This window comes from Chrysemys picta, chromosome 13 (genome assembly GCF_011386835.1).
Source record: "Chrysemys picta bellii isolate R12L10 chromosome 13, ASM1138683v2, whole genome shotgun sequence".
In the NCBI taxonomy this organism is placed as follows: domain Eukaryota; kingdom Metazoa; phylum Chordata; order Testudines; family Emydidae; genus Chrysemys; species Chrysemys picta.
This window is the reverse complement of record NC_088803.1, coordinates 23,360,740-23,376,051: the sequence shown is the minus strand read 5'-3', so window position 1 is coordinate 23,376,051 and position 15,312 is coordinate 23,360,740. Positions and strand designations below refer to the sequence as shown.

The 15,312-nt window shown below is 55.0% G+C and overlaps 1 protein-coding gene across 2 annotated transcripts in view; it reads left to right on the top strand.

Moving 5' to 3' along the window:
* Positions 1-15,312, top strand: part of LOC101948544 (fer-1-like protein 4) — a 138,246-nt gene that overhangs the window by 19,607 nt on the left and 103,327 nt on the right. Inside the window, exons 1-2 of one of the 2 annotated variants that reach the window (XM_042854944.2) lie at positions 7,450-7,627; positions 10,313-10,368. In XM_042854944.2, coding sequence (XP_042710878.2) covers positions 7,549-7,627; positions 10,313-10,368 — 135 coding nt within the window. In that variant the 5' untranslated portion in view covers positions 7,450-7,548. Of the gene's footprint in view, positions 1-7,449; positions 7,628-10,312; positions 10,369-15,312 lie in introns of those variants that run through there. The other variant, XM_024111627.3, reaches the window with a different exon arrangement.

Genomic DNA, 15,312 nt, shown 5'->3' with positions numbered 1-15,312 from the left:
ACTGTACTGAGTAAAAAAACAATCTGGTTAAGAGGCAGAATAAAGGCAGCTATTAAATAAATATATATCACAAGTGGAAGAAAGGGGAAGTTGACCATAATGATTATAAATCAGAAGTTAGGAATTGTAGAAAATTGATAAGGGAAGGAAAAGGACACAAGGAGAAGTCTATGGCCAGAAGAGTTAAGAACAATAAGGAGCTGTTTTAAAATATATTAGGAACAAGAAGAATCTTGACAATGGTATTGGTCCATTACTAGATGGAAACGGTAGAATTATTAATAATAAAGCAGAAAAGGCAGAAATATTCAATAAATATTTCTGTTCCATATTTGGGGGAAAAGTAGATGATATAATCTTATATTGTAATGATAAAACCTTTTTTTCATTCCACTACTATCTCTGGAGGATGTTAAACAGAAGTTACTAAAGTTAGTCATTTTTAAATTAGCAGGTCCAGATAACTTGCATCCAAAAGCTGGCTGACGAACTTGCTGGATCATTAATGTTGATTTTTCAGTAAGTCTTGGCACTTGATTTCCCAGGGGGTGCTCCACCCATGCTCCGTCCCGGGCCCTACCCCCACTCTACCCCTATCCCCAAGGCCCCATCCCCACCCCTTCCTACCCCACTTCTTTCTGTCCCTTTCTGCCCCCTCCCCTGAGTATGCCCTGGCCATAGATGACTGGTGCCGCCCTATACTGGCAGGGAGGGGCATGATCAAAAGTGGCGATAACATGACCGGTCACGTGTCCCCCTCCCCCCCCGCCAACTCCTCTGCGCCCAGCCCAGGGCCACCACACTCTCCTTGCTGAACATTGCCTGGGGGAGGCGGGGTTTCCTCCCACTGCACGTGCACCTCCCCCCCCGACCGGCATGTTCCACCGCTCTCCCTGGTGGGATGGAGCCATTTCTAACGCCAGCCTCCTCCAGTGGCTAACTGAAAAAGCCCATCTGGGGAGGAGGTGGCTTCCGCTTCCTGCCCGGGCTCAGCTGCTGGGGACCGTGGTTGAGTGAGCTGGAAACATACCAGGGGGGAAAGGGGCTCCAGCTCGATCACCCTTGATCCCCAGCACCTGAGTCTAGGCAGGGAGCAGAAGCCATCTCCCCAGACAGGCTCTCTCAGGCAGCCACCAGCCCACCATGCTGCAGAGCAGTGTCCCAGGGGCTGGAAGGGGCTGGTCCTACCCCTTCCATTCCACAGCATCTGGGGATGTCCCCCCAATGCACCTCCCAGTCCCGCCCTCACTCTGCCTCTTCCTGCCCTTGCTCCTCCCCTCCCAGTGCCTCCTGCCCCGCCGCTGAACAGCTGATCCTCAGCGGATGGGAGGAGCTGGTGGGGGAAGGAGAGGCTGATCGACGGGGCCCACCACCAGTGGGAGGCGCTGGGTAGGAGGTGGAGCGGGAGCCTGCCGGTGGGTGCTGAGCACCCACTATTTTTTTTCCATGGGTGCTCCACCACGGAGTTGGTGCCTGTGAGCCTTGGAGCCCTAGGGAAGTTCCAGATGACTGGAAGAAAGCTAATGCTGTGACAATTTTTAAAAAGGGTAAATGGGATGTCCCAGTTATTATAGGACTGTCAGCCTGACATCAATCCCAGCCCATATAATAGAGCGGCTGATATGGTACTCAGTTAAATAAAGAATTAAAGGAGGGTATGTGACGGGTTCCCCGGGGTGCAACCTGGAACTGGGGTATTGCTCAGCCCTCTGGCATACCAACCTGGGCTCCCTCTCACACTGATGCTGTGACAAGCTGCAAACTTCTCCAGGTTCTGCACTTACACAGACATCCACAGGAAGGGACACACCCAGTTGAGTTACAGGAATGCTTTTTCCAGCCACTCATGAACTGACAATAAAGAGGCTCCAGGCAGTTCTCCCCAGCCTGGGACCCCAGAGCTGTACTGTCCTACCCTGGTCAGAAGCCTGAGCAGCGTAAGTTTATTACCCGGTCCACCACTTCTACAAAGGAAAGTGGATGTGCACCAGCTTTTGTACACTGAGCACATTTCCAATGCACTTCAAGCAAAACCCACTGGTTTAAGTGAAATAGAAAACAGATTTATTAACTACAGCAAGGTAGATTTGAAATAATTATAAGTAATAAACGTAAAGATCAAAGTTGGTTACCTAAGAAATAAAAAATAAAATCACCATCTGAGTTCTATAAACTAGGCAGGATTTAAATCAAGCCGTGTCTCACCCTGGTGGTGTAGTTCCTTTAATACACAAGCTGGGATTCTCCTTTCCAACCTGGCACCACCTCCCCAGTTCAGTCTGTTCTCTAGACGTGTTTTCAGGTGTTGAGTTGTGGGGGGGAGTAAGGCCAAGTGATGATGTCACTTCCCCCTTCTATAGCTTCTTCCAGGTTGCTGGAAAGAGCTTTTGCTGTGACGTGAGTCAAGCAGTCTCCGTTGTCTATGTGCTCTCTCTGTGCGTCTGTGTATTCCCCTTAATGGGCCACCAATGCTATCTGGCCTCTCCATTGTTGTACCTAAAAGGCTGGTTGTGGGTGTTTCCAACCTTACAACATATTCCAGTAACATACACATAGCAAAACTTCATAACTTCCCTCCAGTGGCAGCACATACAAGTCAACAGGATATTAATGTTCAACAGATCAAGACTTTTAGAATGATACCTCACAGGCATACATTGTACAAAACATATAATTCTATTACAGTGGTGAATATGGGAGTGCCAGGGTGTTGCTTTGGAGCACAGAATGTCTCAAGGTAATGTAATTAATGCCAATCAACATGGGTTTATGGAAAATAGATCCTGTCAATCTAACTTGATAGCTTTTTTGATGAGATTACAAATTTGGTTGATAAAGGTGGTAGTGTTGAAATAATAAGTCTTCTGTAAGGTGTTTGACTTGGTCTTATATTCCTTTTTGATTAAAAAATTAGAAAGATATAAAATTAAGATGGCACACATTATTGGCACATTGGAGCATTGCCAGCATAAATGATGTGGCAAAAGGGGTAAACAGTGAGGTGGCAAAGTTTGCAGATGATACTAAACTGCTCAAGATAGTTAAGACCAAAGCAGACTGTGGGCAACAAAATGGCAAATGAAATTTTATGTGGATAAATGTGAAGTAATGCACATTGGAAAAAATAACCCCAACTATACATACAATATGATGGGGGCTATTTTAGCTACAACTAATCAGGAAAGAGATCTTGGAGTCATCGTGGATAGTTCTCTGAAGACATCCACGCAGTGTGCAACGGCAGTCAAAAAAGCAAACAAGATTTAGGAATCATTAAAAAAGGGATAGAGAATAAGACGGAGAATATCTTATTGCCCTTATATAAATCCATGGTACGCCCACATCTTGAATACTGTCTACAGATGTGGTCTCCTCATCTCAAAAAAGATATACTGGCACTAGAAAAGGTTCAGAGAAGGGCAACTAAAATGAGTAGGGGTTTGGAACGGGTCCCATATGAGGAGAGTTTAAAGAGGCTAGGACTTTTCAGCTTGGAAAAGAGGAGACTGAGGGGGGATATGATAGAGGTATATAAAATCATGAGTGATGTGGAGAAAGTGAATAAGGAAAAGTTATTTACTTGTTCCCATAATATAAGAACTAGGGGCCACCAAATGAAATTAATGGGCAGCAGGTTTAAAACAAATAAAAGGAAGTTCTTCTTCACACAGCGCACAGTCAACCTGTGGAACTCCTTGCCTGAGGAGGTTGTGAAGGCTAGGACAATAACAGGGTTTAAAAGAGAATTAGATAAATTCATGGAGGTTAAGTCCATTAATGGCTATTAGCCAGGATGGGTAAGGAATGGTGTCCCTAGCCTCTGTTTGTCAGAGGGTGGAGATGGATGGCAGGAGAGAGATCACTTGATCATTACCAATTGCCCCTTTGGGGCACCTGGCATTGGCCACTGGCGATAGACAGGATACTGGGCTGGATGGACCTTTGGTCTGACCCAGTATGGCCGTTCTTATGTTCTTATCGAGGGAAGTGATTATTTCCCTCTATTTGGCACTGGTGAGGCCACATCTGGAGTACTGTGTCTAGTTTTGGGGGCCCCACTACAGAAAGGATGTGGAGAAATTGGAGAGAGTCCAGTGGAAAGCAACGAAAATGATTAGGGGGCCGGGGCACATGACTTATGAGGAGAGGCTGAAGGAACTGGGCTTATTTAGTCTGCAGAAGAGAAGAGTGAGGGGGGATTTAATAGCAGCCTTCAACTACCTGAAAGAGGATGGAGCTCGGCTGTTCTCAGTGGTGGCAGATGACAGAACAAGGAGCAATGGTCCCAAGTTGCAGAGGGGGAGGTCTAGGTTGGATATCAGGAAACACTATTTCACTAGGAGGGTGGTGAAGCACTGGAATGGGTTCCCTAGGGAGGTGATGGAATCTCCATCCTTAGAGGTTTTTAAGGCCCGGCTTGACAAAGCCCCTGGCTGGGATGGTTTAGTTGGGATTGGCCCTGCTTTGAGCAGGGGGCTGGACTAGATGACCTCCTGAGGTCTCTTCCAACCCTAAACTTCTATTATTAGAAACTGGCTAACTGATAGGTCACAAAATGTAACTGCAAATGTGGAATCATCATCAAGTGGCTGTGTTTCCAGCTGGGGCCTGCAGGGATTGGGTCTTGGCCCTACACTATTTAACATTTTTCTCAATGACCTGGAAGAAAACATAAAATCATCACTGATAAATTTGCAGATGGCATAAAAATTGGGAGAATGGTAAATAATGAAGAGGACAGATCACTGATTCAGATGCTCTGGTTTGGTTTGGTAAACTGGGCACAAGCAAACAATATGCGTTTTAATAGGGCTAAATATAAATGTGTACATCTAGGAGTGAATCATGTAAGCCTGTAGTAGTGTCCTCAGTGGGCTGGGTGGCCTAGTGATTAGCATCCACTCAGTCATCAGAGTATTGATAGGGGAGCCCAAGCATGCCCACTCTACCAGGCTCAACCTAGGGTCCTAGGAGGATCAGTAGACCCCTGAGTTACCCTCCCTGCATCGCTTCCTACCACTGCCCCCTCCGCTTCTGGTCCCAGATAAGGAAAAAGGAAATCAGACCAGGCAATCCTAACTGGGCTCAGCATACAGTCCTGGTACTTCAGGGAGGCATCTCTAGCTCCTTTTGGCAGGAACCTCCAGGGTAGGCCTGTCCCTCCCACTTTCTCAGCTGGGTTTGCTCCCTTTTCAGCCCTGTCTCCAGCTGGCATGTGCCCTGCAGGGTTGGAGGTGCAGGACTAGCTTGGCCAAGCGCTGTTCTTTAACCCCTTGGTCCCAGTGTGGGTTTGTATACCCCATCACAAGGCCATACTACAGAATGAGGGATGCTATCCTGGGAAGCAGTGACTGAGAAAGATTTGGGGGTTGTGGTGCGACTGCTGCTGGAATATTGTGTCCAGTTCTGGTGCTCACAATTCAAGTAGGATGTTGATAAATTGGAGACGGTTCAGAGAAGAGCCATGGGAATGATTAAGGGATTAGAAACCTGCCTTATAGTAATAGACTCAAAGAGCTCAATCTTTTTGTAAGGGGACTGTTGCCCCCTTACTAACATTCAGTGGGGGTGTTTTGTTGGCTGCTCCCAGCACTAAAAGGGGAAGGGTCGATGGCAAATCAGGAGCCTGAGACTGACAGTCCCCAGGAACAATGGGGAGAGGCCAATGCTCCAGATCAGCCTGATTGACAGGGCGGGCAGGCTAATCAGGGAGTCAGGAGGCCAGAGGGGGGTCCCGTCCTCAGTGTGAACTGGAATGGCCTGAGTCAGACAGAGTGGGGCCAAGCTAAGGAGAGAGCAGGGGCCCGAGCTGAGCTGGGGGCAGAGCTGCAGCCCCAAAGCCAGAGCACAGCCCAGAGAGAGCAGAGCTGCAGCAACCAGAGCCAGAGGGGCCAGAGATGCAGCCCAGGGAGCTGAAGGCAGAGCAGCAGCAGCAGCCGTGCTGAGGCAGAGTGGAGCTGGAGCCGGGGCTGGAGCAGTCCGGAGCTGGGGCTGGGGCAGTCGGAGCCGTGTGCAGTCCGAGTGCGGTGAGCAGCTGGGGAGAGTGAGGGGGACCCTGGGCAGTGGGCCCAGCACAGGGAGACGCCTCAGCCAAGAGGCCTTGCAGGCCAGACTTGCAGGGGGATCATAACCCCGACTGGGCGGGGGCGACGCTGGAAAAAAGGGTCCTGCCACCTAGAGCCTGAGAGCGTGTGGCCACCACCAGAGCAAGTGTCCAACCCACAGCGTCTCTGCAGCACAGCCGGGGCCTGAGAAGGAGCCTGGGACCTACAAGAAACAGACTGTGAACTGCCCTGACGTTCCAGAGACACTGTTTGTAATGTTCCCTGCCACAGAGCGGGGTGATGTGTTTTCCTTTAACCTTTCCCATTTTTCCTTATTCTTTTTTAAAATTAATTGTTAATTAAACAACTTGTATTTGCTTTAATTTGTATGAAATGATCAGTGGGTCAGTAGGGACACCCTAGCTTCTGTCCTGGGTGACCACAGCAGGGTTGGGGGTCGAGACCCCCAGGAATCCTGGGCCCAGCCTTGTCGGGGTTTACGAGGACTCTGCCAGACAGGAGAGTGGAAGGGGAGTCCTCAAGGGCAGGGAGGCCTCTGGGTAAAGGAAGTGGGAGCGAGGACTCGGATCTTTTCGCTAGCCCACTTCACCGGGGTAGTGCAGAAGCCAGGAAAGTTCCCCACAATAGCGGGACCATTCCCCCGCTTACATTTTAACTTAACAAAGAGAAGGGAACAAATATTTAATAATGGGCTCTTTAATCCAGCAGAGAAAGGTCTAACCCGGTCCAATGGCTGGAAATTGAAACTAGACACATTCAGACTAGAAATAAGGTGTACATTTTTAACAGTCGGAGTAACTAACCATTGGAACAATTTATCAAGTGTCATGGTGGATTCTCCATCACTGTCAATTTTTCATTCAAAATGTTTTTCTACAAGATCTGCCCTAGGGTGGGGGGAGTGTTGGGGGGGGGGGCTGCCCGGGGTGAGTGGGGGTAAGTGTTGGCATGCCAGAGTGAGTGTGGGAGTGCAGGGTGTAGGGGAGCGTGCAGGGTACTGGGGTGAATGTTGGAGTGCGGAGGTGCTGGGGGTGTGTGCAGGGAGCTGGGGTGAGTGCAAGGAGCTGAGGTGAGAGTGGGGAGCCACAGTGAGTTCAGGGGTGCAAGGGGTGAGAGTTGGGGTGCCAGGGTGGGTGAGTGCAGGGGTACTGGGCTGCGGGGGGCAAGGGGCAGGTGGCCTTGGACGAGGGGCAGCCGGGGTGAGTGCAGGGGTGCGGGGGGGCGAGGGGCAGCTGGGGTGAGTGCAGGGGTGCTGGAGGGCGAGGGGCAGCTGGGGTGAGTGCAGGCTGCCAGGGGCAGGTGGCCGCGGGCGAGGGGCAGGCAGGGCAGGGCCATGTGTACTTTCCGGGTGGGGAGCAGGCGGCGCAACCTGCTGGGCGCGTCCCGGCGGTGAGTCAGAGGGACCGAGCCGGGACCGGCCGGGCGCAGCGCAGCACAGTAGCGGGCCGGGGTCAGGGCCGGGGCTGGGGCCGGCGGCAGCAGCATGGCGCTGAGTGTCAGCGTGAAGCGGGTCACCCAGCTGCCTGGGACCGGGGAGCGGCAGGTGCAGCTCAGCTTCCGAGGTGCGACGCGGGGGTCGTGCGGACAGAGCCCCGCGCGGGGCGCAAGCGAGCCGGGTCCGGGGGTCTGGGGGCCGGTGCGCGGTGGGGTTGGTAGATGTGGGGTCTGGGGGCCGGTCCAGAGGGAGGATTGGTGGCTGGGCGGGGGGTCTGGGTGCCGGGGCACTTGGGGGTTGGTAGCCGGGGGAGGGAGTCTGGGTGCCGGTGTGCAGGGTGGGGGGGAGATAGGGAGGCTGGGTGCCAGGACGCGGGGGGGGGGGGTTGGTAGCCGGGGGGGCTGGGTGCCAGGACGCGGGGGGGAGGGTTGGTAGCCGTGGGGGGGGGGCTGGGTGCCGGTGCGCGGGGGGGTTGGTAGATGTGGGGTCTGGGTGCCGGTCCACAGGGAGGATTGGTGGCTGGGCGGGGGGTCTGGGTGCCGGGGCACTTGGGGGTTGGTAGCCGTGGGGGGGGGGCTGGGTGCCGGTGCGCAGGGTGGGGAGGTGGTAGGGGGGCTGGGTGCCAGGACGCGGGGGGGGGGGTTGGTAGCCGGGGGGGCTGGGTGCCAGGACGCGGGGGGGGGGGTTGGTAGCCGGGGGGGCTGGGTGCTGGTGCGCAGGGGGAGTTGGTAGCCAGTGGGGTGCCCGGTGTGCGGGGGGGGGGGGGGAAAGGGGAGGATGTTGGTCCGTGCGGGGGGGAGGCCCCCGGGAGCCAGTGTGCAGTGGGGTCGGTAGCCGATGTGCAGAGGTCTATGACGGGGCCTGGCCAGTTTCTATCTTCTGCCCTCTGCCCAGGGTGCTGCACTGCCTGGTTCCCTCTCCTCTCCCAGAGCCTCGTGCTCCCAGGCTGTCTCCTCACTGCTCTGGGTCTCAATCCCACCTGCCGCTGAGCGCCAGCAGCCCGGGGTTTGGTGAGGGGCCCTTTGTACCATGGCTGGCGCTTTGGGCAGGGATCTTGCTTCTTTTCTGTTCCGTGCCAGCGCCTTGGACTCAGCGTTAGTTTGGGCGCTGCTGGGCTCGGGGTGAGAGATTCTGCAGATTGTGCTGTTTTCTCCCAACTGGCTTCGGCGCTATACAGCCCCCGGCAGTGGTTCAGCCAGAGAGGAGAGGAGCCAGCACACCATCTCCCTGCAACAGCCCGTATCCACTTCCCTGGCAGGGCGTGTCGCTGACAGCAGCCTGCACCCTTCCCCCAGCAGGTCTCATCCCCTTACAGCCTTGCCCCCCCTCCCAGCAGGTCTCATCTCCCTGCCAGCCCCCCTTTCTTCCCTCTCCCAGCCGGTCTCATCTCCCTGCCTCAGCCCCCCGCCACTTTCTTCCCCCTTCCAGCAGGCTGTATCCCTCTGCCCTGCTGCAGAGTTAGGTCGACATAAGGCTGCTTACGTCAGTGTCCACACCTCAATGCTGCCTCTGCCGACCTAAGGCCCCCGCTACACCGACCTATGGTGAGAGGCACAGCACTATGGTTGATGTGATTAGGGCAACACAGTGTCAGTATAGACACTGCATTACTTCCACTGGCTGTTGGCAGTCAGCCCTGAGGTGGGCAGGGGGCTCCAGCTGTGAGCCCCCTACAGGCTGGCAGCTGGAGCCAGAGCCCTGATGTGAAATAACAGCAGCTATGAAACTGACAAGAATGTCAATTTCACTGCTGGTAGGCTCCCTGCTGTGAAATGAGCCCATGCTGGCTCACAGCTCACACTGCTAGCACAGGGCTGGGGAAGGGAGGCCAGCTGTGAGCCTGCACCTGCCTGACAGCTGGGGGAGCGGCAGATCTGAGCCCCGTGCCTATAGCTGAGGCTGTCAGCCCCAGGGCTCCAGCTGTCAGTACCCCACAATGCCCCACTTCACTCGTGAAAGCTCCTGGCAAGGATGGAAAAGAAGGAGGGTAATGGGGACGTGAAGTACCACTGTATTTACTGCAGAGGCTGTACACCGACTTAACTTACATTGACTTCATTAGCGCAGACAAGTCCTGTGCCCAGCGCTTAAATTCTCATACAGTATTTCCTGCAGCCCTGGGGCTGAGGGCATTTGGCCTATGGGGGGTGCTGGAGCTCGGGGCTTCTGCCCTGCGGATTTGAAAATATCCAGGTGAATTGAAGCCCTGCCTGTGCCTCATGACTTGTTCTCTGCAGCCCGTCTTGTGCCAGTCCCAGCATTCGCCCTCTCTCTCTGCAGGCAATTCTGTAGGCCTACATCATAATGGACTCCTGGTGCACCAGGGGAGCCAATGGATCCTGTGTCTCATCTATGGGCTTTGCTGCACAGCAGCACCATTGGGGAGCTCACTTAATATGGGCTGCGGGGGCCCAGGGACCAGGTGGGAGTGATCAGGATCAGCTTAGTTCTGAAGGGAGGTGATGGCAGGGAAACACCCCTGGTAACGAATCTGCCATGGTTCCCTTTGCTGGGAGATGGAGGAGGGGAGCTGCAGCTCCAGCAGAGTCCCTGGGTCCCCACACACTAGCCAGTACCCACTTGCTGCAGCCTGGGAAAGCTGAAATGAACGAGACCCAGTCCTGAGATGTGCTGAGCACCCTAACGTCCAGCATTGGGCCCTTAATGAATTAGGCATAGATTTGGCATAGCTAGATGTTCTGGCCTCCCAGCTGGCAGATTTTGTCTTTCCAGGCAGTCGGGGCCCAGAACCAGGAGGAGGAACCCCTGCATCTGACCATTGTCTTAACATTCTGTGTGTGTTGTTCCCCAGGGTTTACTCAGAAGACGAAGAAGGTTCGCTGTGGCCAGGAAGCTGTCTTCGGAGAGGTAAGGGAGCATGGGACAGCAGTGAGTGGGGCTGGGCTGTGCTGTCTCTTCACATCCTGGGTGAAGCCCTGCCCAGGCTCGCCCTGAGGGCTGTTCTTGGGTGACCAGATGAGCTAGATCCATAAGAAGCCTGACTCGGTCCTGCTGTCTTGGGGCTCGGAAATGAAGCAAATGGCTGAGAAGGGTTCAGCTCCAGTCAGTCCTTAGGCCCCTCATTGCAATCTCAGGCCCGGGGAGTCCTGGAGCAGGGTAGAGATGGGGTTGCGGGGGTGGGGGTGTCAGTTATCATTCAAAGGATTTTTGTAAAAGAAAATGACCAGACACAAAAGAATGTTGTGGGCTTGGCAAAGAGGTGCAGCTTCTCAAACTCAGCACCAGCCCAGCTGCTGTTCTAAAGCAATGGCGTTTCCAGAGAAAAGATCCCAAGTCACTTAGAAGCTATAAATAGAGAAATCAGTTCACCCCAGACTTCTGGGGTGGACCACTGCCGCTGGTTGAAGGAGCATAGCAGAACTACACAAGAGTCTCGGCCAGGAAGTGAATTCTCCTGAGGGAATTCTGTGCCAAAGAAAAATAAATTTCTGTGCACAATATCTTAAAATTCTGCAAATTTTATTTGTCAATAAATAAATGTGGAGGCTCCAGCATGGCAGTGGGGAGCACAGGCCACTGTCTGCACAGAGGTGGGAGATCACCCTGCATCTCCTCCCCTCTTTCTCCCCCGGGACAGGGACTCGGTGGTGAGGCTGCATCCGACCCAGCACAAGGGCCAGGCCTGCCCCAGAAATACCCCAGGGCCCTGTCCCTCCGTGCCAGATGCACCAGGTGTGGGGCAAGTAGGTTCTGCCTGACAGGATCCAAGCATGGAGGGGCTTAGTGTGGGGAGATCCAGGTGTGGGGTGAGAGGGTTCTGTATGGGGTGTGGGCAGCTCAGTGGGGGGTCTGTGTGTGTGGGGGATCTGGATGCACAGGGGCTCATTGAGTGGTTCCAGATGCAGGGGCAATGTGGGGGACTCTGCAGGAGGATGCAGGTGAAGGTGGTTGTGGTCAGCAGGGGTGTCTGAGTGAGGGTAGAATGGGGCTTGGTGGGGAGGTCTGGGTACTGGGGGAGTGGGGCTTGATGGGGTGGGGGTTCAGGTGCAGCTATGTTGTGGCTCAGTGGAATAAGGGTCGAGTTGCGGGGACTTGTTGGGGTAGTCCAGGCGTAGGGGGGTGAGACTCATCGGGGTGGGGGTCTCAGTGCAGGGGTGGAGGTCCAGATGCAGGGGGGAAGGGATTGGCAGGGGTCTGGATGCAGGGGGTGAGGCTTGGTGTGGTGAGGGTTTGGGGGGCTTGGTGAGAGGTTCTTGGTGCAGGGGGGTGAGGCTTGGCAGAGGGGTCTGAGCAGCTCCCAATATCATTACCCCTCCCCTTGTGGCTGAGGAGCAATGGGTGCAGGAAGTGTGTGTGTGTGTGTGTGAGGGGGTGCAGAGCTTCCTGCAGCCCTGGGAAGTTTCCGGGGTAGGTCTGTCCTGAGCCCAGCTGCCCCTTGCAGGGGAAGAGGAAGTCCCATCCTCCCCAGCCGAGCCAGGACTAGCAGCTGAGCCCAGTGCAGGGTGGGAGCCACTGGCCAAGGCATCCCCAGCCTCCCTCCCACCATGGTGATTTACCTCTCCACTGGCTGCTCCAAGTGCCTGAAACGCCATGTCTACGCTGCTGGGGAGGGGCGCATGACTGCTCTTGTGGCTTCTCTTTGCTTCCCTGTTAGAAAGCCTTTTTTCTGCAGGGAAGCAAAGAAATCTGTGGGGGACATGCATTCTGCGTGCATGCGGGACACAGAATTCCCCCAGGAGGAAAGTGAAGTATACAGACAGTAGGGAGGCGTGTGCCTTTGCGTTAGTTCTGGAAAACAGAATAGAACTGTCGCCACTGGACTGAACTCTGGCAGCTTGTCTGTGAGCAGAGGGTTGTTGGAGGTGACCTGCCCTTCCATAAACTCCCAGTGGTTGAGTTGTAGGCTAGCTGTGCCTGGCTGATATGCCCAACCATTTGTTGCACTTTTCACAGAACTCCGTCCCCTCTCGTGGAGTTCCAGAGCCTGGGCTACAGCCTGAGCCTAGTTGGCTACACTGCAGTTTTACAGCCCGGTAGCCCAAGCCCCGTGAGCCTGTGTCAGCTGATACAGGCTAGCTGAGGTGTTTCATTGCAGTGTAGACTCACCCTCAGACTCCTGGTCTGGCAGGCATGACTCAGGGAGAGGGGATTTGTTCCCTGCTTAAGATTCTGTGATGGTTATTTTGCTCACTCTGTCCATGACCAGCAATGACACCCCCTCAATACCTCCCTTCAGCCAGTGGACAGGGTGTCAGTCAGGATTGTCCACAACAGACTAACCATGGAAGGTTCGCTCTAGGAATTCAACATAAAGAAATTGAAATCGAAAGCAAAAGCTATTAAATATTAACCTTGTTACTCCAGCTCCTCCGGAAGTCTGGGAAAACGTAGCCCAGTGGTTATGTCAAAGCATAGCTTAATCTGGCCTCCCCAGCAGTCTCGGGGAGGGGGGATTCTTTCTCTGGCCTCATGTGGCGGGGAAGAATGATTCATGCCTGGGAAGTCTGAGGGAGCTAGGGCTGGATTCATAAAGAGGATTTCAGTGCCTAACTGCCTCTTTAAGTGCCTGGTCAGCTGCTGCCTCGCCCTTTAGGCACCTCGAATCGCTGAGATGGCTGCACTTCCCCCGGTGACATGTGCACAGTCTGATACTGCCCCATAGCTAACTAGCGTCCTAGCTCATGTCTGAGCCCAGGTGGGATTCCAGTGCCCGTGGGTGTGCTCAGAGCATGGCTCCTGGATTGGGCCTGGCACAAAACACAGCTGTGGGTGTAGCCAACAGCCCACTGGTTTGGCCACCCACCTGGGATGTGGGAGACGTAGGTTTGAGTCCTTACTGGGCCCGATTTGGGGCATGCTGTGTTGGTCGCAGGATATCAGAGAGATAAAGGGGAGCGGGAGGTAATACAAAAATCTATTGGGCCGACTCCTGTTGGTGAGACAGACAAGGTTTTGAACTACACCGAGCTTTTCCTCGGGGTGTGGAGCAGCACTTGAGCCTGACTCTCCCGTGGCTGAGTCTGCTGATGACTCTAGCTCTGGGCTAGCCTGCTACACCCAACAGTGTGGCTGTTGTGGCCCCCGTGGCTGCTCAGGCTCTCTAGCCCACCCGAGCTTGGGGTCGGGTGGTTTGAATTCAGGGGGTCAGCCCGAGCCTGTGCCAGAACCGCAATGCGCCAGCTCCAGCCCTGCCAGCCCGGCTGCTGTGTCCCCCGGCAGACGCACCCCCAGAGACCAGTGCTACTTGCAAGCTGAAGCAAGGGGGACTGTCTGAGGGGTGTTGCTGTCTCACTGGGCCGTTGGAGTGGTGTGAAGGAAGGAACGTGTCCTCCTCCCTGCAGGTTCACAGCACGGTCATTAACGCTGACATGGTGACTCTTGGAGGAAGGTGTGGAGGGAAGCACCCGCTGACTTCGATAAGCACAGGGTTTCTAGTACCCCAGGGCCAGATTTTCATAGGTAGTTAGGCCTTGTAGGTTCTGTCTACACTGCAATAAGGCGCCTGCAGCTGACCCTGTTGGCTGGCTTCAGCTCTTGGGGCTTGGGCTGCGGGGCTGGTTAATTGTGAGGGATGGCTGGGGGGGAGGAGATGGGGAGCGAGGGGTGTCTGGGGGGGGAGGAGATGGGGGGTGAGAGGTGTCTTGGGGGGGATGGGGAGTGAGGGCCGGGGGGGAGGAGATGGGGAGCAAGGGGTGGCTGGGGGGGAAGGGATGGCTGGGGGGAGGGCATGGGGAGCGAGGGTTGTCAGGAGGAGGGGAAACGGCAGGTGAGGTCCATGGATGTTACAGGCCGCACAGCTGCCCTTGGCAGGGGCAGCCCAAGGTGCCTGGCTCCTTAGGGTCAGGTTCTCCCTTTCTTGGGGGTTGTTTCACACCCACCTGCCCAGTGCCCGGAGAGCTGGGATCACAGAGGCGGCTCTGGCCCCCAGTGATCCACCCTCTCCTCACCCAGGTCTCTGTGCTGCGAGGGGTGCCTGGAGGCGGGGCGCCGGCTCTGCCCACACACCTCTAGTAGGGATGGGCCCAGCGAGCCTTTTCAGTCTGTGGCTGGCGCAGGCTCGCTGAGCGCATGAGTTGGCCTGTTCATGGTGAGAGCGACTCCCCATTTCCCTGGTTCTGCGGGAGGCTGTGGCTCCCTGGTGAAAGCGCCCCAAATCTGGCTGTCAGGTGTGGGGAGTGGTGCAACGCAGCCTCCTGCCCGGGCTGGGGAGTCCAGCTGGCCCCAGAGCGTCAGAGGGTGGCAGGAAATCGGCTGCTTTAGAAGCTGTGCATTGTCCTGGGGGCCCACAGAGGGAAGCAGGGCGCACAGGGCAGCAGGCCCCAGGCTGGGGAACAGGTTGCCGTGCCCTGTCTGTGTGGGCTGCCCTCTCATGCCCAGAACAGCGCTGCGCTGTGGCACTTAGCGGGAAAGCCCCCGGGGGCCTGGGCCGCGTTCTCAGTACAGCTGGAGTTCTTTGGCAGGGCTTTCTGGCTGCTCCTGTTTGTACTGAACATTACTTCCCTCCCACCTCTCCAGTGTTTGTTATCAAGAAACTGAAAATGCGGAAGGGAGTAATGCTAAATATAGACAGGAGCGGCCAGAAAGCCCTGCCCAGGGCTGAGTCCCAGAAGTGTCACTGCTGGGACCTGGGGCACGTTCGGGGTGACGGTGACCGACAAGGGGAGGTGGGGAAATGGGTGCACACTCTGTTTTAGGGTTTAAAGGGGGGGAAGTTTCAGCCAAAGGGGGGATTCTGCTTGTTTTTACATTGGGAGTTCAGGTCTCACCCCCTGGTAGACTCCAGGGCTGACTGAGAGCTGGAAGGCTTATGAAATCCGAGACACTAAGCAAGCACAGCTAAGCGGTGGAGAG